The sequence below is a fragment of the Kogia breviceps genome, chromosome 2 (genome assembly GCF_026419965.1).
Source record: "Kogia breviceps isolate mKogBre1 chromosome 2, mKogBre1 haplotype 1, whole genome shotgun sequence".
NCBI lineage: Eukaryota > Metazoa > Chordata > Mammalia > Artiodactyla > Physeteridae > Kogia > Kogia breviceps.
Window position 1 is genome coordinate 201,310,597 of NC_081311.1, and position 18,222 is coordinate 201,328,818.

The 18,222-nt window shown below is 48.0% G+C and overlaps 1 protein-coding gene across 20 annotated transcripts in view; it reads left to right on the forward strand.

Annotated features, from left to right (window-relative positions):
* SNED1 (sushi, nidogen and EGF like domains 1) overlaps positions 1-18,222 on the forward strand; it is a 90,701-nt gene that overhangs the window by 21,829 nt on the left and 50,650 nt on the right. For all 20 annotated transcript variants that reach the window (XM_067027363.1, XM_067027344.1, XM_067027342.1 and 17 more), the window contains exons 2-5: positions 11,360-11,647; positions 15,088-15,228; positions 15,845-16,007; positions 18,065-18,190. In XM_067027363.1, coding sequence (XP_066883464.1) covers positions 11,360-11,647; positions 15,088-15,228; positions 15,845-16,007; positions 18,065-18,190 — 718 coding nt within the window. The remainder of the gene's footprint in view (positions 1-11,359; positions 11,648-15,087; positions 15,229-15,844; positions 16,008-18,064; positions 18,191-18,222) is intronic.

The window sequence follows — 18,222 nt, forward strand, 5'->3', positions numbered from 1 at the left end:
ATGCGGGCTTCAGTAGTTGTGGCATGCAGGCTCAGTAATTGTGGCTCAGGAGCTCCAGAGTGCAGGCTCAGTATTTGTGGCACATGGGCTTAGTTGCTCCGTGGCTTGTGGGATCTTCCCAGACCAGGGCTCAGACCTGTGTCCCCTGCATTGGCAGGTGGATTCTTAACCACTGTGCCACGAGGGAAGTCCCTCAGGTCTTATATTTAAGTGTTTTTTATATAATTTTTATTGGAGTATAGTTGATTTACAATGTTGTGTTTGTTTCAGGTGTACAGCAAGCTGAATCAGTTATACATATACATATATCCACTCTTTTTTAGATTCTTTTCCCATATAGGTCATTACAGAGTATTGAGTAGAGTTCCCTGTGCTGTGCAGTAGGTCCTTATTAGTTATCTACTTTATATATAGTAGCATGTATATATCAATCCCAATCTCCCAATTTATCCCTCCCCCATTTAAGTCTGTAATTCATTTTGAGTTTATTATTTTATATGGTGTGAGAAAGTCATCCAGTTTGATTCTTTTCCATATATCTGTCCAGTTTTCCTAACACCATTTCTTGAAGAAGCTGTCTTTCTCCTCATAGTATATTCTTGCCTCCTCTGTTGTATATTAATTGACCATATGTAAGCAAATTTATTTATGGTCTCTCCATTCTGTTCCATTGACCTATGTGTCTGTTTTTGTGCCAGTGCCATACTATTTGATTACTATAGCTTTGTAGTATAATTTGAAATCAGGGAGTGTGATACCTCTAGCTTTGTTCTTCTTTCTCAAGATTGTTTTGGCTATTCACAGTCTTATGTGTTTCCATCCAAATTTTAGAATTATGTGATCTAGTTGTGTGGGAAAATGCCATTGGTATTTTGATAGGGATTGCATTGAATCTGTAGATTCCCTTAGGTTGTATAGTCATTTTAACAATATTAATCCTTCCAATGCGTAAGCACCATATATCTTTCCACTTGTGTCATCTTCAGTTTCTTTCATCAATGTCTTATAGTTTTATAATATATATATCATATATACGTGTGTGTACATACATATGCATATATAATATGATTGAAAACATTGTTGGTATTATTATTTTGGACAAACTGTTATCTGTTAGATCAGTTACGAATAAGAAAAATAAAAGTTTTATTTTACCTTTATTACTTTATTCCTTCTTTCATGCTCTTCCTTTCTTAATGAAGATCAAGATTTCTCATCTATATCATTTTCCTTCTCGCTAAAGAACTTCTTTTAACATACCTTGAAAGGCATGTCTACTGGCAATAAATTTCCTCAATTTTTGCTTGTGTGAGAAAGCCTTTATTTCTCCTTCACTAAGGATTATCTTCACTGAGGATAATTTTGCAGGGTACAGAATTCTAGGTTGGTGGGTTTTTTCTCTCAACATTTAAAATATTTCATTCCACTCTCTTCTTGCTTGCACTGTTTCTGAGGAATAGTCAGGTATAATTATTATCTTTGCTCCTCTGTAGGTAAGGTGTTTTTTCCCTCTGGCTTCTTTCAAGATTTTTTCTTTATCTTTGATTTTTCCATAATTTGAAAATGATATGCCTAGGGGATTTGAGCACCTCTCCTTCTTGGTATTCTCTGAGCTTCCTAGATCTGTGGTTTGTGGTCTAATATTAATCTGAGGAAATTCTCAGTTATTACTGTTTCATATATTTCTTCTCTTCCTTTCTCTCTTTCTTCTCCTTCTGGAATTCTTGCTACATGTATGTTGCTCCTTTTATAGTTGTCCAGCAGTCCTTGGATAATTTATTCTGCGTTTTTTTTTTCTTTCAGTCTTTATTCTCTTTGCTTTTCAGTTTTGAAGGTTTCTGTTGAAATATCCTCAAGGTCAGAGATTCTTTCCTCAGCTGTATCCAGTCTACTAATAAGCCCATCAGAGTCATTCTTTACTTCTTTTACAGTGCTTTTTATATCTAGCATTTCTTTTTGTTGTTTCCTAGGGTTTCCATCTCTCTGATTACATTGCCCATCTGTTCTTGCATGCTGTCTACAATATCATTAGATATCTTAGCATATTACTCAGAGTTGTTTTAAATTCCCAGTCTGATAATTCCAACCTCCTGCCATGTCTGGTTCTGATATTTGCTGTGTCTCTTCAAACTGTGTCTCCTACCTTTTATTCTGCCTTGTAATTTTTTCTTGGGTAAAAGGAACTGCTATAAATAGACCTTTAGTAATGTGGTGGTAAAATGTGGCTATAAATTTGCTTCTAAGTTCTGCTTTCACCATACCTTCACATGTTGTTGCTAAATAACACTTTTGTTATCTTTCTGTCCAAAGTTATTTATATTTCTTAATTTCCATATACATAGGAATTTTCTACCTTTTGGGGGTTATGATTTTCAGTGTAATTGCACTGTGGCCAGAGAACAAACTCTATACTTTTTGAAGTCATTTGAAATTTGTTGACACTTGCTACGTGGTCAGTATATGGTAAATTTTAATGTTATATTTGTGTTATATATTAGGTCAGTTATTATTTACATTGTTCAAATTTTCTATATTCTGACAGATTATTTTTGTCTGCCTAGTGTATATTTTACTAGCAAAGATGTATTGAAATGTCCCACCATGATTATGAATTGACCTATTATCTTTTTTTTTGAATTTTATTTTATTTATGTTTTATACAGCAGGTTCTTATTAGTTATCCATTTTATACATATTAGTGTATATGTGTCAGTCCCCGTCTCCCAATTCATCACACGAATTGACCTATTTTCTTTTGTCAGTTTTTCATCTTTATATGTTGAGGCTTTCTTATTAGGTATATACAAATACAAGATTGTTATATCTTTCTTTATTATTATGAAGTAACCCTATTTATCTCTAACAATACTTACTACCTTATGGTCTAGTTTCCCTGAAAACAATATAACTATACCGGGTTTCCTTTGCTTAGCATTTGAATGGTATTATATATAGTATTTTAATGTTTTATTTATTGATTAATTTATAGTATATATTTTAACTAGAACATCATATCCATTTAATGAATTATTCATGTACTTGTGTTTCAGTCTACTATCTTCTTGTGCTATTTGTTCCACCTGCTTTATATTTCCTTTTTTTCTCCTTTCTTGCCGTCTTTTATGTCAAGTATTTTAATCATCCCATTTTATCCCCCCATCAGTTAGGACTATCTACACTATTTCTATTCTTTCAGTGATTATCCTAGGCAGTAAAATATGTGCTTTTAATTATCAATGTTCATTAATAAGTTTATTAATGCCATTGTCCTTCTCTTGGAAAATACAGTGACCTTGAATCACGTTAACATGATTTATACTCTCCCAACTTACAGGCTGTTATTGTCATGGATTTTAATTCTATATATTTTTAAGCACAATTCCACAAAGCATTATTTATGTGGTCAATGTTCATTTAGATTTATTCTCAAACCTTCTGCTTTAGTCTGCTTGGGTTGCTATAACAAAAATGCCATAGACCAGGTGATTTAAACAACAACAACAAAAAAAGATGTTTATTTCTCACAGTTCTGAAGCCTGGGAAGTCCAAGATCAAGCGGTCAGCAGATCTAGAGTATGGTGAAGAACCACTTCCTGATTCATAGATGGCCATCTTCTCGCTGCATTCTCATATGTCAGAATAAGCAAGGGAGCTCCCTGCAGTCTCATTTTTGAGGTCACTAAATTCATTCATGAGGGCTCCACCCTCATGAGCTAATCACCTCCCAAAGGCTCCACTTCCAAATACCATCACATTGAGGAGTAGGTTTCAACGTATGAATTGAGGGGAGGGGGCACAAACATTCAGCCCATAACAACTTCTTTGTCCTTTTTTTCCTTATTTTTTAAATGTTTATTTATTTATTTTCTTATTAGTCATCCATTTTATACCCATCAGTGTATACATGTCAATCCCAATCTCCCAATGCATCACACCCCCACCCCCACTGCTTCCTCCCTTGGTGTCCATACGTTTGTTCTCTACATCTGTGTCTCAATTTCTTCCCTGCAGTACCATATGTACCATTTTCTAGGTTCCACATATATGCGTTAATATATAATATTTGTTTTTCTCTTTCTGACTTACTTCACTCTGTATGACAGTCTCTAGATGCATCAATGTCTCTACAAATGACCCAATTTCATTCCTTTTTATGGCTGAGTAATATTCCGTTGTATATATGTACCACATCTTCTTTATCCGTTCGTCTGTCGATGGGCATTTAGGTTGCTTTCATGACCTGGCTATTGTAAATAGTGCTGCAATGAACATTGGGGTGCATGTGTCTTTTTGAATTATGGTTTTCTCTGGGTATATGCCCAGTAGTGGGAATGCTGGGTCATATGGTAGTTCTATTTTTAGTTTTTTAAGGAACCTCCATACTTTTCTCCATAGTGGCTGTATCAGTTTACATTCCCACCAACAGTGCAAGAGGGTTCCCTTTTCTCCATGCCCTCTCCAGCATTTGTTGTTTGTAGATTTTCCGATGATGCCCATTCTAACTGGTGTGAGGTGATACCTCATTGTAGTTTTGATTTGCATTTCTCTAATAATAAGTGATGTCGAGCAGCTTTTCATGTGCTTCTTGGCCATCTGTATGTCTTCTTTGGAGAAATGTCTATTTAGGTCTTCTGCCCATTTTTGGATTGGGGTGTTTGTTTTTTTCATATTAAGCTGCATGAGCTGTTTGTATATTTTGGAGATTAATCCTTTGGCCGATGATTCATTTGCAAATATTTTCTCCCATTCTGAGGGTTGTCTTTTCGTCTTGTTTATGGTTTCCTTTGCTGTGCAAAAGCTTTGAAGTTTCATTAGGTCCCATTTGTTTATTTTTGTTTTTATTTCCATTACTCTAGGAGGTGGATCAAAAAATATCTTGCTGTGATTTATGTCAAAGAGTGTTCTTCCTATGTTTTCCTCTAAGAGTTTTATAGTGCCCGGTCTTACATTTAGGTGTCTAATCCATTTTGAGTTTATTTTTGTGTATGGTGTTAGGGAGTGTTCTAATTTCATTCTTTTACATGTAGCTGTCCAGTTTTCCCAACACCACTTATTGAAGAGACTGTCTTTTCTCCATTGTATATCCTTGCCTCCTTTGTCATAGATTAGTTAACCATAGGTGCATGGGTTTATCTCTGGGCTTTCTATCCTGTTCCATTGATCTATATTTCTGGTTTTGTGCCAGTACCATATTGTCTTGATTACTGTAGCTTTGTAGTATAGTCTGAAGTCAGGGAGTCTGATTCCTTCAGGTCCGTTTTTTTCCCTCAAGACTGCTTTGGCTATTCGGGGTCTTTTGTGTCTCCATACAAATTTTAAGATTTTTTTTTTGTTCTAGTTCTGTAAAAAATGCCATTGGTAATTTGATAGGGATTGCATTGAATCTGTAGATTGCTTTGGGTAGTATAGTCATTTTCACAATATTGATTCTTTCAATCCAAGAACATGGTATATCTCTCCATCTGTTGGTATCATCTTTAATTTCTTTCATCACTGTCTTACAGTTTTCTGCATACAGGTCTTTTGTCTCCCTAGGTAGATTTATTCCTAGGTATATTATTCTTTTTGTTGCAGTGGTAAATGGGAGTGTTTCCTTAATTTCTCTTTCAGATTTTTCAGCATTAGTGTGTAAGAATGCAAGAGATTTCTGTGCATTAATTTTGTATCCTGCAACTTTACCAAATTCATTGATTAGCTCTAGCAGTTTTATGGTGGCATCTTTAGGGTTCTCTATGTATAGTATCATGTCATCTGCATACAGTGACAGTTTTACTTCTTCTTTTCCAATTTGTATTCCTTTTATTTCTTTTTCTTCTCTGATTGCCGGGCTAGGGCTTCCAAAACTATGTTGAATAATAGTGGTGAGAGTGAACATCCTTGTCTTGGTCCTGATCCTAGAGGAAATGCTTTCAGTTTTTCACCATTGAGAATGATGTTTGCTGTGGGTTTGTCGTATATGGCCTTTTTTATGTTGAAGTAGTTTCCCTCTGTGCCCACTTTCTGGAGAGTTTTTATCATAAATGGGTGTTGAATTTTGTCAAAAGCTTTTTATGCATCTATTGAGATGATCATATTGTTTTTATTCTTCAATTTGTTAATATGGTGTATCACATTGATTGATTTGCGTATATTGAAGAATCCTTGCATCTCTGGGATAAATCCCACTTGATCATGGTGTATGATCCTTTTAATGTGTTGTTGGATTCTGTTTGCTAGTATTTTGTTGAGGATTTTTGCATCTATATTCATCAGTGATGTCGGTCTGTAATTTTCTTTTTATGTAGTATCTTTCTCTGGTTTTGGTATCAGGGTGATGGTGGCCTCATAACAACTTCTTTGTCCTTTTTTCCTTTTTGCATCTCTGACTTTAAATTTCCTTTTACTTGAATTTCTTTTAGTGTGGGTCAGCTGGAAAACCACACCAGTCCCATTCCCATTAGAATTTCTTTTAGTAGGGGTCTGCTATTTATTTATTTATTTATTATTTGTATGGATTATCTCTATTTGGCCTTCAGCAGTAATGGATATTCTATCTCAGAATAAAACTTTATGTTGGCAGTTTATATATCTGTCAGCATATTGAATATATAATTCCACTGTTTTTCTGGCTCCCATTGTTGCTTATGAGAAGTCAGCTGTCAGTTTACCTGTAATGCCCTTAATGGTAACTTATCTGTTTTCTCCTTTTAAGATTATCTCCTTGTCATTGACTTTTTGCACTTCCAGCATTTGTTTTCTATAGCTTTGTTTTTGTTTTTTCCAGGTAGGGAATCACTGGGATTATTGAATATACAATCTGATATCTTTCATCAGTTCTGGAAATTTCTCAACTATTGCATTTGTATCTCTTTGCCTTCTGTTGCTCCATATCATACATTTGGCCATCTTACTGCTTCCCATATTCCTGATCTTATCTTCATTTTCCACCTTTTTGTTTCTGTTCTAAATTGCAGATCGTTCCTTCTGACCTGTCTTCTAGTTCCAGTTCACTCACTCTTTCTTTAGTTCCATCAAACCTGCTCTTAAATGTCTAATTTAAACAGAAATTCTCTTAATGTCTGTTATTTGGTTTTAGTGCTAGAATTTCTGCTTAGTTCTTTTAAATGGGTTTTAAAAAATAATTTCCAATCCTGATGATGTTTTAATAAAATTTTGTATTGTGGAAAATATACATAATATAAAATTGACCATCTTACCCATGTTTACGTGTAAGTTTGGTGTCATTAAGGACATTCATGTTGTGTAGCCATCACCACCATCCATCTCCAGAACTCTTTTCATCTTGCAAAACTGAAAGTCTATATCCATTAAAGACTACTTCCCCCATTCCCCTTCCCCTTGGAAACCACCATTCTACTTTCTGTCTTTATGATTTTTGACTACTCCAGGTACCTCATATAAGTGAAATCACAGCATGTGTCCCTTTGTGACTGGCTATTTCACTTTGTGTAATGTCTTCAAGGTTCATCCATGTTGTAGCATGTGTCAGAATTTCCTTCCTTTTTAAAATAATATTCCATTATATACATATATCACATCTTGCTTATTCATTCATGCCTTGATGGAACTTTGGTTGTTTCTACCTTTCAGCTGTTGTGAATAATGCTGCTGTGAACATGGGTATACAAATATCTTTTCAATACCCTGCTTTTAATTCTTTTTGGTATTGTTGTGGATTAAATGGTGTCCCCTCAAAATTTATATGCTGAAGTCCTAACCCCAAATGTGATTGTATTTGGAGATAGGATCTTTAGGGAGGTAATTGAGGTTAAATGAGGTCATAGGGGTGGGGCCCTAATCCAATAAGAAGATGAAGAGACACCAGAAAGCTCTCTCCTTCCTCATGTGCACACAGAGGAAAGGCCCTGTGAGGACAGAGCAAGAAGGCAGCCATCTATACACCAGGAAGAGAGGCCTCACTAGAAACCAACCCTAGTGGCTCCTTGGTATTGGACTTCTAGCCTCCAGAACTGTGGGTAAATAACATTTCTGTTGTTTAAGCCACTCAGTCTGTGGCATTTTGTTATGGCAGCTCTATCAGACTAGTACAGATATATACCCAGAAGTAGAATTACTGGATCATGTGGTAATTCTATTTGTAGTATTTTTGAGAAACTGCCTGCCTACTGTTTTCCACAGTGGCTGCACCATTTTACATTCCCACCAACAATGCACATGGGTTCCAGTTTTTCTACATCCTCACCAATGCTTGTAATTTTCTGGCTTTTAAAAAAAATAGTAGCCATACTAATGGGTGTTAACATGGTGGCTCACTTTGGCTTTGATTGGCATTTCTAATGATTAGTGGCATTGAGTATATTTTCATGGGCTTGTTGGTCATTTGTATGTCTTCTTTGGAAAAACTTTTATTCAAGTCCTTTTCCCATTTTTTTAATCAGGTTGTTTGGCTTTTTGTTGTTGAGTTGTAGGAGTTTACTATATATTCTGGCTATTAATCCCTTATTAAATATATGATTTGCAAATATTTTTCCCATGTGTGGATGACCTTTTTACTCTGCTGAAGGTGTCTATTGATGCACAAAAGGTTTTCATTTGGATGAACTCCAGTTTGTCTATATTTTCTTTTGTTGCCTGTGCCTTTGTTGTCATTGCCAAAGCCAGTGTTGTGAAGCTTTTGTCCTATGTTTTCCTATGAGTTCTATGTTTTTAGCTCTTATATTTAGGCCCTTGATCCATTTCAGTTAATTTTTGTAAATGGTGTTAGGTAAGGGTCTGACTTTATTCTTTCACATGTGGATATCCAGTTTTCCCAACACCATTTGTTGAAAAGACTGTCCTTTCTCCATTGAATGGTCTTAGCACCCTTGTTGAAAATCATCTGACCATATATGCAAGGGTTTCTTTCTGGGCTTTCTGTTCTAGTCCATTGATCTATCTGTCTGTCTTTGTGCCAGTGCCACACTCTTTTGATTACTGTAGCTTTGTCATAAGATTTGAAATCAGAAAGTATAAGTCCTCCAATATTGTTCTTCTTTTTCAAGATTATTTTGGCTATTCTCTTGATGAAATTTTAAAGCTTGCATTTTATTTCTTTGAACATAGTAAACTTACTTATTTTATAGTCTGTGTCTGATAATTCCAATATCTGACATGTCTCTTATTTCTGCTTATTCCTGTTAGCAGTGTCTCGCTTCCTTGTGTGCCTGGTTATCTTTGACTGTGTTCTGGAATTTGTATTTGAACAAATGTTTACAGGAATAACTTGAGGCCTAGGATGATACATCTTGTTCCAAGGAGGGTTTTTCTTTACTCCTGCCTAGAACCTAGGGGTGCTCCCTGTCAGGAACCACCTTAATCTAAGTTCCAGGCTTGAAGTGCCTGGATGGCCCAGGTGAAGGGAAGGTGGAGTGTACATCTGCATAAGGACCACTTACTTTGGGTTCACCCTGATTATGAGGGGGCCTTAGAGGTCCCAGCTTAATGTGGGAGTTATCAGGTTCCTCACTTGAGCTAGCCCCGAGTTTTGGCATTTATCTCTTTCCCTCCATGAAGCTTCAAAAATTACAGGTCTGGGGCTTCCCTGGTGGCGCAGTGGTTGGGAGTCCGCCTGCCGGTGCAGGGGACGCAGGTTCGTGCCCTGGTCAGGGAGGATCCCACGTGCCGCGGAGGAGCTGGGCCTGTGAGCCATGGCCGCTGAGCCTGCATGTCCGGAGCCTGTGCTCCGCAATGGGAGAGGCCGTGACAGTGAGAGGCCCCCATACCGCAAAAAAAAAAAAAAAAAAAATTACAGGTCTGTCGTACAGCTGTTGCTTCTACATCTGCAGATGCACTCACTCAGGGGGAAAAGAGCTTTGAGTACTGGGCTCACCTCCGGTCTCTTCTTGTCCAAGCTTTGGAATTGAAATATGCTCCCTTGTTCACTCTTTGATGCCTTTAAGAAGAGAGGTGTATTGGACTTCCCTGGTGGCGCCGTGGTTAAGAATCCACCTGCCAGTGCAGGGGACATGGGTTCGAGCCCTGGTCCGGGAAGATCCCACATGCCGCGGAGCAACTAAGCCCTTCAGCCACAACTACTGAGCCTGCGCTCTACAGCCCGTGAGCCACAACTACTGAAGCCCATGTGTCACAACTACTGAAGCCCACACGCCTAGAGCCCGTGCTCCGCAACAAAAGAAGCAACTGCAATGAGAAGCCCGCGCACCGCAACAAAGAGTAGCCCCCGCTCTCAGCAACTAGAGAAAACCCGCATGCAGCAGCGAAGATCCAATACAGCCAAAAATTAAATAAATGAATAAATAAATAATTTTATTGAAAAAAGAAGAGAGGTGTATTTATCTGCCCTTTTGGTTGGTGTGGATTACAGAGCCTGCCCTCACCCAAAGGGTCATTTCTAAAAGCACGGTCTGACCACAGTCTTCCAGGATACATCGTGATGGTCTAGAGCCAAATCTGTGATCGTTAGTCCACTCAACCCTGCCCAGCGCCCCGTGAGGCCAGAATGAGTGTTTGCCCCCTCCTACAGGTGAAAAGCCAGAGCACAGAGAGGCAAAGCCTAACTTGCCTGGTGGCTGCATAGCTAGAGAGTGGCCGGGGGCTTCCCTGGTGGCGCAGTGGTTGAGAGTCCGCCTGCCGATGCAGGGGACGTGGGTTCGTGCCCCGGTCCGGGAGGATCCCACATGCCGCGGAGCGGCTGGGCCCGTGAGCCATGGCCGCTGAGCCTGCGCGTCCAGAGCCTGTGCTCCGCAACGGAAGAGGCCACAACAGTGAGAGACCCGCGTACAAAAAAAAAAAAAAAAAGAGAGTGGCCGGGTCAACGCTAGAACCAGTTGTGTCTGACCACAAAGATGCCGCTCCACCTCCTGTGCTCGGGGGCCTTCTGGGGCTCCACTACCTGGAGTCCTGAGCACAGGTGCCCCATCTGGTCATCGAGGCCCTCCCAGCCTCCCCTTGTCCACAGTGGTCCCAGCCCACCCCCACCCCTGCTCGGCAGGCATGCCTCCTGCTCACCCTTCCAGACCTGGCTCAGAGTCCGGGACTGCCCTGCCCTCCTGCGGCCCCTGATGGGAGTCGGACCAAGGAGCTGGGGCCACTGGGCAGGTCTGAGCCCCCTACTGCCCAAAGCCAGGGCCCACACCAGGGGATCCCCACCCCACACTGGCAGCCCCGGGCCAGGCACTCTGCAGGGCACCGTGTACAGCAAACAGGTCGGAGCCTGTGCCCTGAGCCACGGCCTGTCCGGGAGGGGTTGGAGCAGGCCCAAGGATCCCAAATCAGGGGCCAGGAACTGTCAGGCCATCCTGAAAATAGCCTGCCCAAGGCTGGCTCGGCCTCAGAGGGTGCCGGGGGTGAGGCTGAGGAGGCCCCCATCTGGCCCCTCTCTGGCTTTCTGCCCCGACAGGTAAACAACAACGGGATCATCTCCTTCCTGAAGGAGGTTTCTCAGTTCACCCCAGTGGCCTTCCCCATCGCCAAGGACCGCTGCGTGGTGGCGGCCTTCTGGGCGGACGTGGACAACCGACGTGCGGGCGACGTGTACTACCGGGAGGCCACCGACGCAGCCACGCTGCGCAGGGCCACAGAGGATGTCAGGCGCTACTTCCCCGAGCTCCCAGGCTTCTCCGCCACCTGGGTGTTCATAGCCACCTGGTACCGCGTGACCTTCTTCGGAGGCAGCTCCTCTTCCCCCGTGAGTGTTCTGTCCTGGGGAAGGGAGGACATCCGTCTGGGGCCCAGAGTCTCCCTCCAGTGCCCCCTGCCTTGCTGAGTGGGCCAGACCTAACCCCTGGACTTCGTGCCCGGAGGGGACAGCTGGGCTCAGGGGCGGAAGCCACTCGCCCAGGGTCACAGGGCCAGGCTGGAGCGGGGATGGAGCCTGGGCCTCCTGGAAACCACCCGCGTCCGGGGAAACGCCAAGTTGCCCCAACACAGCCCTTCGCTCGCTCGGGGGACGCAGATGGTCTGTTAGAGGGTTTCCATTTGGAATGGTTCAGCACTCTCAAAGGGCTAAATGGGAAGTTTATTCCGTTTAATACATTATCCCTTGATAACGCCAAACGGCCACAGCGCAAGTCCAGAATAACTGACCACTTTACCCAGCGTGGTCAGTGTGGTGGGCGGATCCCCATTGAGGGCGGCATAGCCCCTCCGGCAGCAGATGCGTGACCGGCACCTCCTACGGCCAGGCCCGCGATGGGTGCTGGGCCACAACCGCGCGGGACAGAGGGCGGCTCTCTAGAGAAAAGCACTGGGGAGCGGGTGGCCTTCCAGGACAGCATGTCCACACATTTAATACACATTCCTTTAGGGGCACGTCTGGGGCAGGCAGTGTTCTGGGCTCTGGGGAGGCGGCCCCAGACAGAGAGCACAGGACTGACTCTCCCGTGGGGCACCCTCTAGCAGGGGGGACACCAGCGACCACGTAACAGGGACGCCACGCAAGCAGGACGTGGCCTCTCCTTGATGCTGTGCAAGCCTGGGGGCCCGGCTCGGCCACATGGGGGAGGTTTGGAGCTGGAGGGACTGGAGGGCTCAGCTCAGCCGTTAGGGTGGGTGTGACCACACTGGGCTGAGGAGGAGCGAGAAGCATCGAGGGCGGTGCCCGGCCTCCCATCGCAGGCGCGGGCACGGGGTGGGAGGGGCGGGGACAGTGGGCACACGGCTCGGTCCTAGACGTGCCGAGCAGAGCCCCGAGTCCCCGGCCGCGGCGGCTCAGGCGGGGGCGGGGCGAGGCGAGGCGGGGCGGGGCGGCTGAGGCGGGGCGGGGGCGGGGCGGCTGAGGCGGGGCGGGGCGGGGCGGCTCAGGCGGGGCGGGGCGGCTCAGGCGGGGCGGGGCGGCTCAGGCGGGGCGGCTCAGGCGGGGCGGGGCGGGGCGGGGCGGGGCGGGGCGGGGCGGGGCGGGGCGCGCAGGCGGCGGTGCTCACGAGCCCTCCAGCCTCCAAGAGGCAAAAGAGAAACGAGCTGCTTGTCAGGTAACTTGCGAGAGGGACCGTCACTGCTGGGGGTTTTAACAGGACTATGACAGCAGATCAGGAAAGATGGGCTTTTTCTGTAAACATTACTACAAAGAAATTTCACCACTGAACTTTTGTTCACACGTAGCCCCCTAACATTTTGTATGTTTTGTTTTTTCTTATCGCCAATTTGTAAGAAAAATGTCTTTTTAACAAAAAGTAGAGAAAAAGAATCTACAGCCCCACCAGCAGGAGATAACTCCCGTTCAACATGTCCTATTGTGAATCAACCCACACGTTAAAAAATAAATAAAACCACCTGGAACGTGCTGTTTTGTGAGTGTTTCTTTCACTCAACAGTATTGTGGGCACTTTCCTCATTCTTATATGTTCTTCTACGTCATTTTTTATGTTATAATTTCACCTCTGCAGAGTCATTTTACCTATTACCTCTCCGCCTGGGAGGAAGGAGGCGCCCAGGGCCCCTCCTGAGCAGACCGAGGAAACCTTAACGTTCTCCTCTTTTCAGACGCAGAGATGTCAGTTCCAAAATGATTATCCTGTGAGACAGGGAACCGGGCTTCTGAGTTTGGGGTGGAAACCAGTCTGGGAGCTGGGAGATGGGGAAGCCCTCCCCTGGGGGCACCTGCAGGGGCAGGTCGATCAACAGAAAGTGATGGTTTATCTTCGGGCATGTCCTCGTCCTCCTCAAACGTCTGGGCCTCATAGCTCACAAAGTCCCTCCACTGGCCTTGTGGACCAACCCCAACCGTGTCCTGCCCTCCTCAGACCTTCCAGCCCTCGCACCCTCCTGTCCTCTGGGTCCTAGCACCTGAGCTTGCCTTCCTGCAGGAGAGTGCTTGGTTTCCCTGCTGTTATCTTTCACCGTGGGACACCCCCATGTGCGATGCCTGCGTGCCAGCCCGGTGTGGCGGCACTTGCACTCCGGTGGGCCTGCTGCCTCCATCACGAGGTGCCCCGAGGGGCGCTGCATAGCCCCCAGGGGCTCGTGAAATCATCCTGGCATGAGTTGCTAGAAGGGAGATTGCTGCCTGCGGAAGTCTGATTTCCCCTCAAAAATCTGCCCGCTCACAGTTGCATAAGCCACATTCAGAAGTGCCTGTAGCCCTGCACCCCAGCCAAATGCCCTATTATTTTCCTGCCTGCCAACTCTACAGGCAAGAAAGGAATGCCCCTGGTTTCTTCAGCTTTACACATCTTTGATTTCTAGTAACGGTGAATCAGTGGCTAGTCGTATTCTATCGTGATGTTTCTGTTCACACCCTTTGCCAATTTTTCTGTAATCTTTTTGTTCTTTTTCTTATCGATCCGTGGAAGTTCTACTTGAATTAAAGACATCACCGGTTTTTCTGCTGTGTATGTTATAAACACACTTTTCACTTCACTCTTTGCCATTCAGCTTGATCTCATGACACTTTTTTATATCCAGAAGTTCTTGTAGTCAAATGTATAGGTCTCCTTTTTGGTTTCTGCAATTTTAACAAATGTCAGGCTTAAAAGTCTTTCCCTAGACGTTCTACATATTCGCCTACATTTTCCTCTAGGCCGACAGCCTCATTTACAACCTTACTCGATTAGGGATTTATTTTCATAAGAGATATAAAGCTCCAATTTAATTGTTTCTCAGAGTTTCCTATTTGTCCTACGATCATTTCTTAAACATTCTCACCCTTTGCCCATTCTGAAATAGCACCTCTTATGTATACACTGCCCACTAATATTTTCATGGAGGATTCCATGAAAACCAAAAAACTTAACGATTAAAAACTGCCTTTCCTTCTTTTCCCTTTTTATCTTTCCCCTTTTTCCTTTTACTTTTTTGTTCATGTCACATGAGGTGATTTTGTGGTTTTGGCCAGGTAGTCACGAGCCCTCTGTGCCCCCAGACCCACAGAGGAAACTGTCTGCTCCTGGCGTCCGTGGCCTCCACAGCCCCTCAGTGGGCTTCACGCGCTCACCAGGCATCAGATTACTGGGGGGGGCAGGCAGTGGGGACACAGCGGAGGATGGAGGCCGAGGTCATCGGGGCCTCCCTGTGGCTGACCGTCTTGCTGGGGAGACAGAGGAGGGACCAGTGGGCGACAGCAATGTGGGCGGGGCGGGGTCTCTGGGTGGAGACAGGGGCGCAGGCCCCGCTCAGGCCCCTCCTTGGCAGGTCAACACGTTCCAGACCGTGCTCATCACCGACGGCAAGCTCTCCTTCACCATCTTCAACTACGAGTCTATCACGTGGACTACGGGCACGCACGCCAGCAGCGGGGGCGACGCCGCTGGTCTGGGGGGCATCGCGGCCCAGGTAGGGGCCCCTGCTCCCCACGGCTGGGACTGTCACGAGCTGATAAGGCAGGTGGACGCCCCCCACACACACACCCCGCGCCCAGTGCTGTGCAGAGGCCTCTCCCGGCCGAGAACCACAGAAACATTTTCGGGCCAAAGCACCTTTGTCCTGACCCACACGGCCGGCCCTCCAAGGCCAGCTGCAGCTGGGACAGAGTTCTGTGTGCGCTGTGGCCTGGCCCGTGGCCTGAGGGACAGTGGCCAGCAGAAAATCCCAGGTGCGGAGGGTGGTCAAGTGCGAGCCCCCAGGGCCTGGGAGTGCCCCTCCCCCTGCTCCAGGCGCTCTACTTTCTCTTGAGGTCACTAGGGGAGGCCCGGGAGCCCGGGAGTGGGCGGGAAGGGGTGGGAGGCCGGCTGCCAGGCCCCAACCAGGTCAGCAGCGGGAGGAACCGCTGGCTAGGCTGCGGCGTGGCTGGGAGGCGGGACAGCTCGGCGGGTCGGCGAGGATGCTCCTGAATCTTCAGCACTCCCCACGCAGCTCACAAGGCCGCCCCCGCGGGAGGTGGGTCTCAGGAACGTTAGGGAGACCTGCGGACCCAGCCCACAGCTGCCCCCGTCTCTCCCCCCACCCCCAGGCCGGCTTCAATGCGGGCGACGGGCAGCGCTACTTCAGCATCCCCGGCTCACGCACGGCGGACGTGGCGGAGGTGGAGAGCACCACCAACGTAGGCGTGCCCGGGCGCTGGGCGTTCCGAATCGATGATGCCCAGGTGCGCGTGGGGGGCTGCGGCCATACAAGTAAGAGGACAGAGAGAGTGGCTGGGGTGGCGGAGGGGCATGGGTTAGGGGGGGCGGGATGGCGGGGGAGGGGAGGGGGAGGCCCGGGCTTCTTGGGGGCGCACGGCCCCGCCCACCTCGGCTCCTCTCCCCCAGGCTCACCCCTGAGCCTCAGTCTCCCCCTGGGAGGCCTTCCTGCCTCTGCTGAGGGGAGGGGGTTTGCTGGAGACCACGGTTTGAAGTGCGAAGGGGTGTAAAGGGGAGGAGCTGGAGTCACATTCCCACCCAGGGAATCCTGGGCACCCCTGGGTGGCCTCCAGCGCCCTCAGGACCACCTGGGAGGCAGGACCTCTTTTCACCCATTTTGCTGCCTTGCTTCTTGGTGGGACTTCGTGCTCGTGTGACAACCTGGACATCTACCTGACAGGAGGGAGTTCCCTGACGCCCGGGGTCCTTCGGGCACAGAACACAGAGCAGACGGGAGCAGGGTCCACCCCAGGGGCGAGCGCGAGGCCTGTGGAAACAGCAGGATTGGCCACAGAAGGATGTGCTCCCGGCTCTCCTGCTGTGTGGCTCTGGGTCACAGACCCTCCTGAAACCCCTGCTTATAAACGGAGGGGGGAGGGTGTCAAATGACTGGTTCAGCCGCGCCACGATCCACGGAGCGCTGCTGATCACTCCCCCCGCCAAGCCTGGAGCCAGTGAGGCCGGTGCTGGGACCTCCCCCAGAGATCGCCTCCCACCCCCATGGGGACCAAGGCCACCAAGAGGGGCTGCTTCTCCTGAACACTGTCCCAGGGAAGCACCAGCGCAAGGCAGCCCACCAGACCTGCCAGGGAAGCAGGCGCGCACCGAGGGGGGGCGCTGGGGAGGGCAGGTGTGTACCGCGCCGAGGGCTGGATATGGGCCCTGGTGAGAGAGGCCCGGGGAGCCTGAGCCCACCCACTCCCCAGTGTGAACGAGGGGGCGGCCCACAGGGCCAGGAGCGCACTGATTTCACCCCCCTCCCCCAGCGTGGCAACACCCACCTGGGCTCGGAGCCGCGGAGGTTCAGGGCACGGGAACACCACTCAGTCACCGCTCCTTTGCGTGGGCAGCGGAGAGGCGTGGCGCTTGCCAGCGGCTTGGGCTGTGGTTGAGGGGTAGAGTATGGGCGCAGGCGCGGACTGGTGTGGGCGGGTGTGCGTGCGTGCGTGCGTGATGCGTGCGTGCGTGGGTGCGCGTGGGTGCGTGGGTGCGCGTGCGTGCGTGGGTGCGCGTGCGTGCGTGCGTGGGTAGGTCCATGTTCCCCGCAGAGGCTGCCGGCTGTGAGCTTGAGGAGTGGGGCCCTCAGAGGAGGGGCAGGTCAGTCCCTCGGGGACGCCGTTCCCACGTGGCGGTGCTTCTCTCCCGTCCCAGGCCTCTGCGGGGAGTAGATGGAGGAGGCCCTGCTGGGCCCTCAAAGCTCTCGCGCACGGAGGCCCTGAGGGGCACGGTCCAGTGGGGTTGCAGGGGGACCAGCCCCCTCGTGTCCCCGCCCCACGCTGCAAGCCCGGGAGATGGAGCCCGTGCGCGTCAGTCTGGAGTCACCAGGGAGGGAGGGTGGGTTCACACCTGAGAGGCGGGGTGCCCACACCTGGCAGTCTCCCTTCTGAGAAGGGCTGGTCCTGACACGGGCTCAGGCAGTCAGCCGCCACCCGCTGTAGGGCAGCCGGACTACGCGGCCTGAGTGCCGGTGTGGCTCGGTGAGTGGACCGGTGGGGGCAGGGACGGTCCTCAAAGGCACCCACACCCTCGGTGGGGCTAGGGGCCCGAGGGCACTTCCGGGAGTGCCCCTCTCTCCCTACCTCCCTGACACCAGCCACGTCTTCCCGGGGCCCTCGAAGTAACAGGAGGTCTGAAACCACCTGCCCACATGTGCTCATTCACGGCGGGTTTCGGTGGCCTTGCCCCTGCGGAGGGTGGGCCCCAAGAGCTGAGCCCTGCGGGCGGCCCGTCCTCGAGGTAACGGAGACCCAGCAGCAGCGGACCTCGCAGCACCTCCCCCGAGAGGGGCCCCCGGGGCCAGGCTGACGGCCCTGCCCTCCCTGTGTCCGCAGCCTCCGTGTGCCTGGCCCTGCGCCCCTGCCTCAACGGCGGCAAGTGTATCGACGACTGCGTCACGGGCAACCCCTCCTACACCTGCGCCTGCCTCTCGGGCTTCACGGGGAGGAGGTGCCACCTAGGTGAGTTTCTGCTGGGACCGCCCACCTGGAGG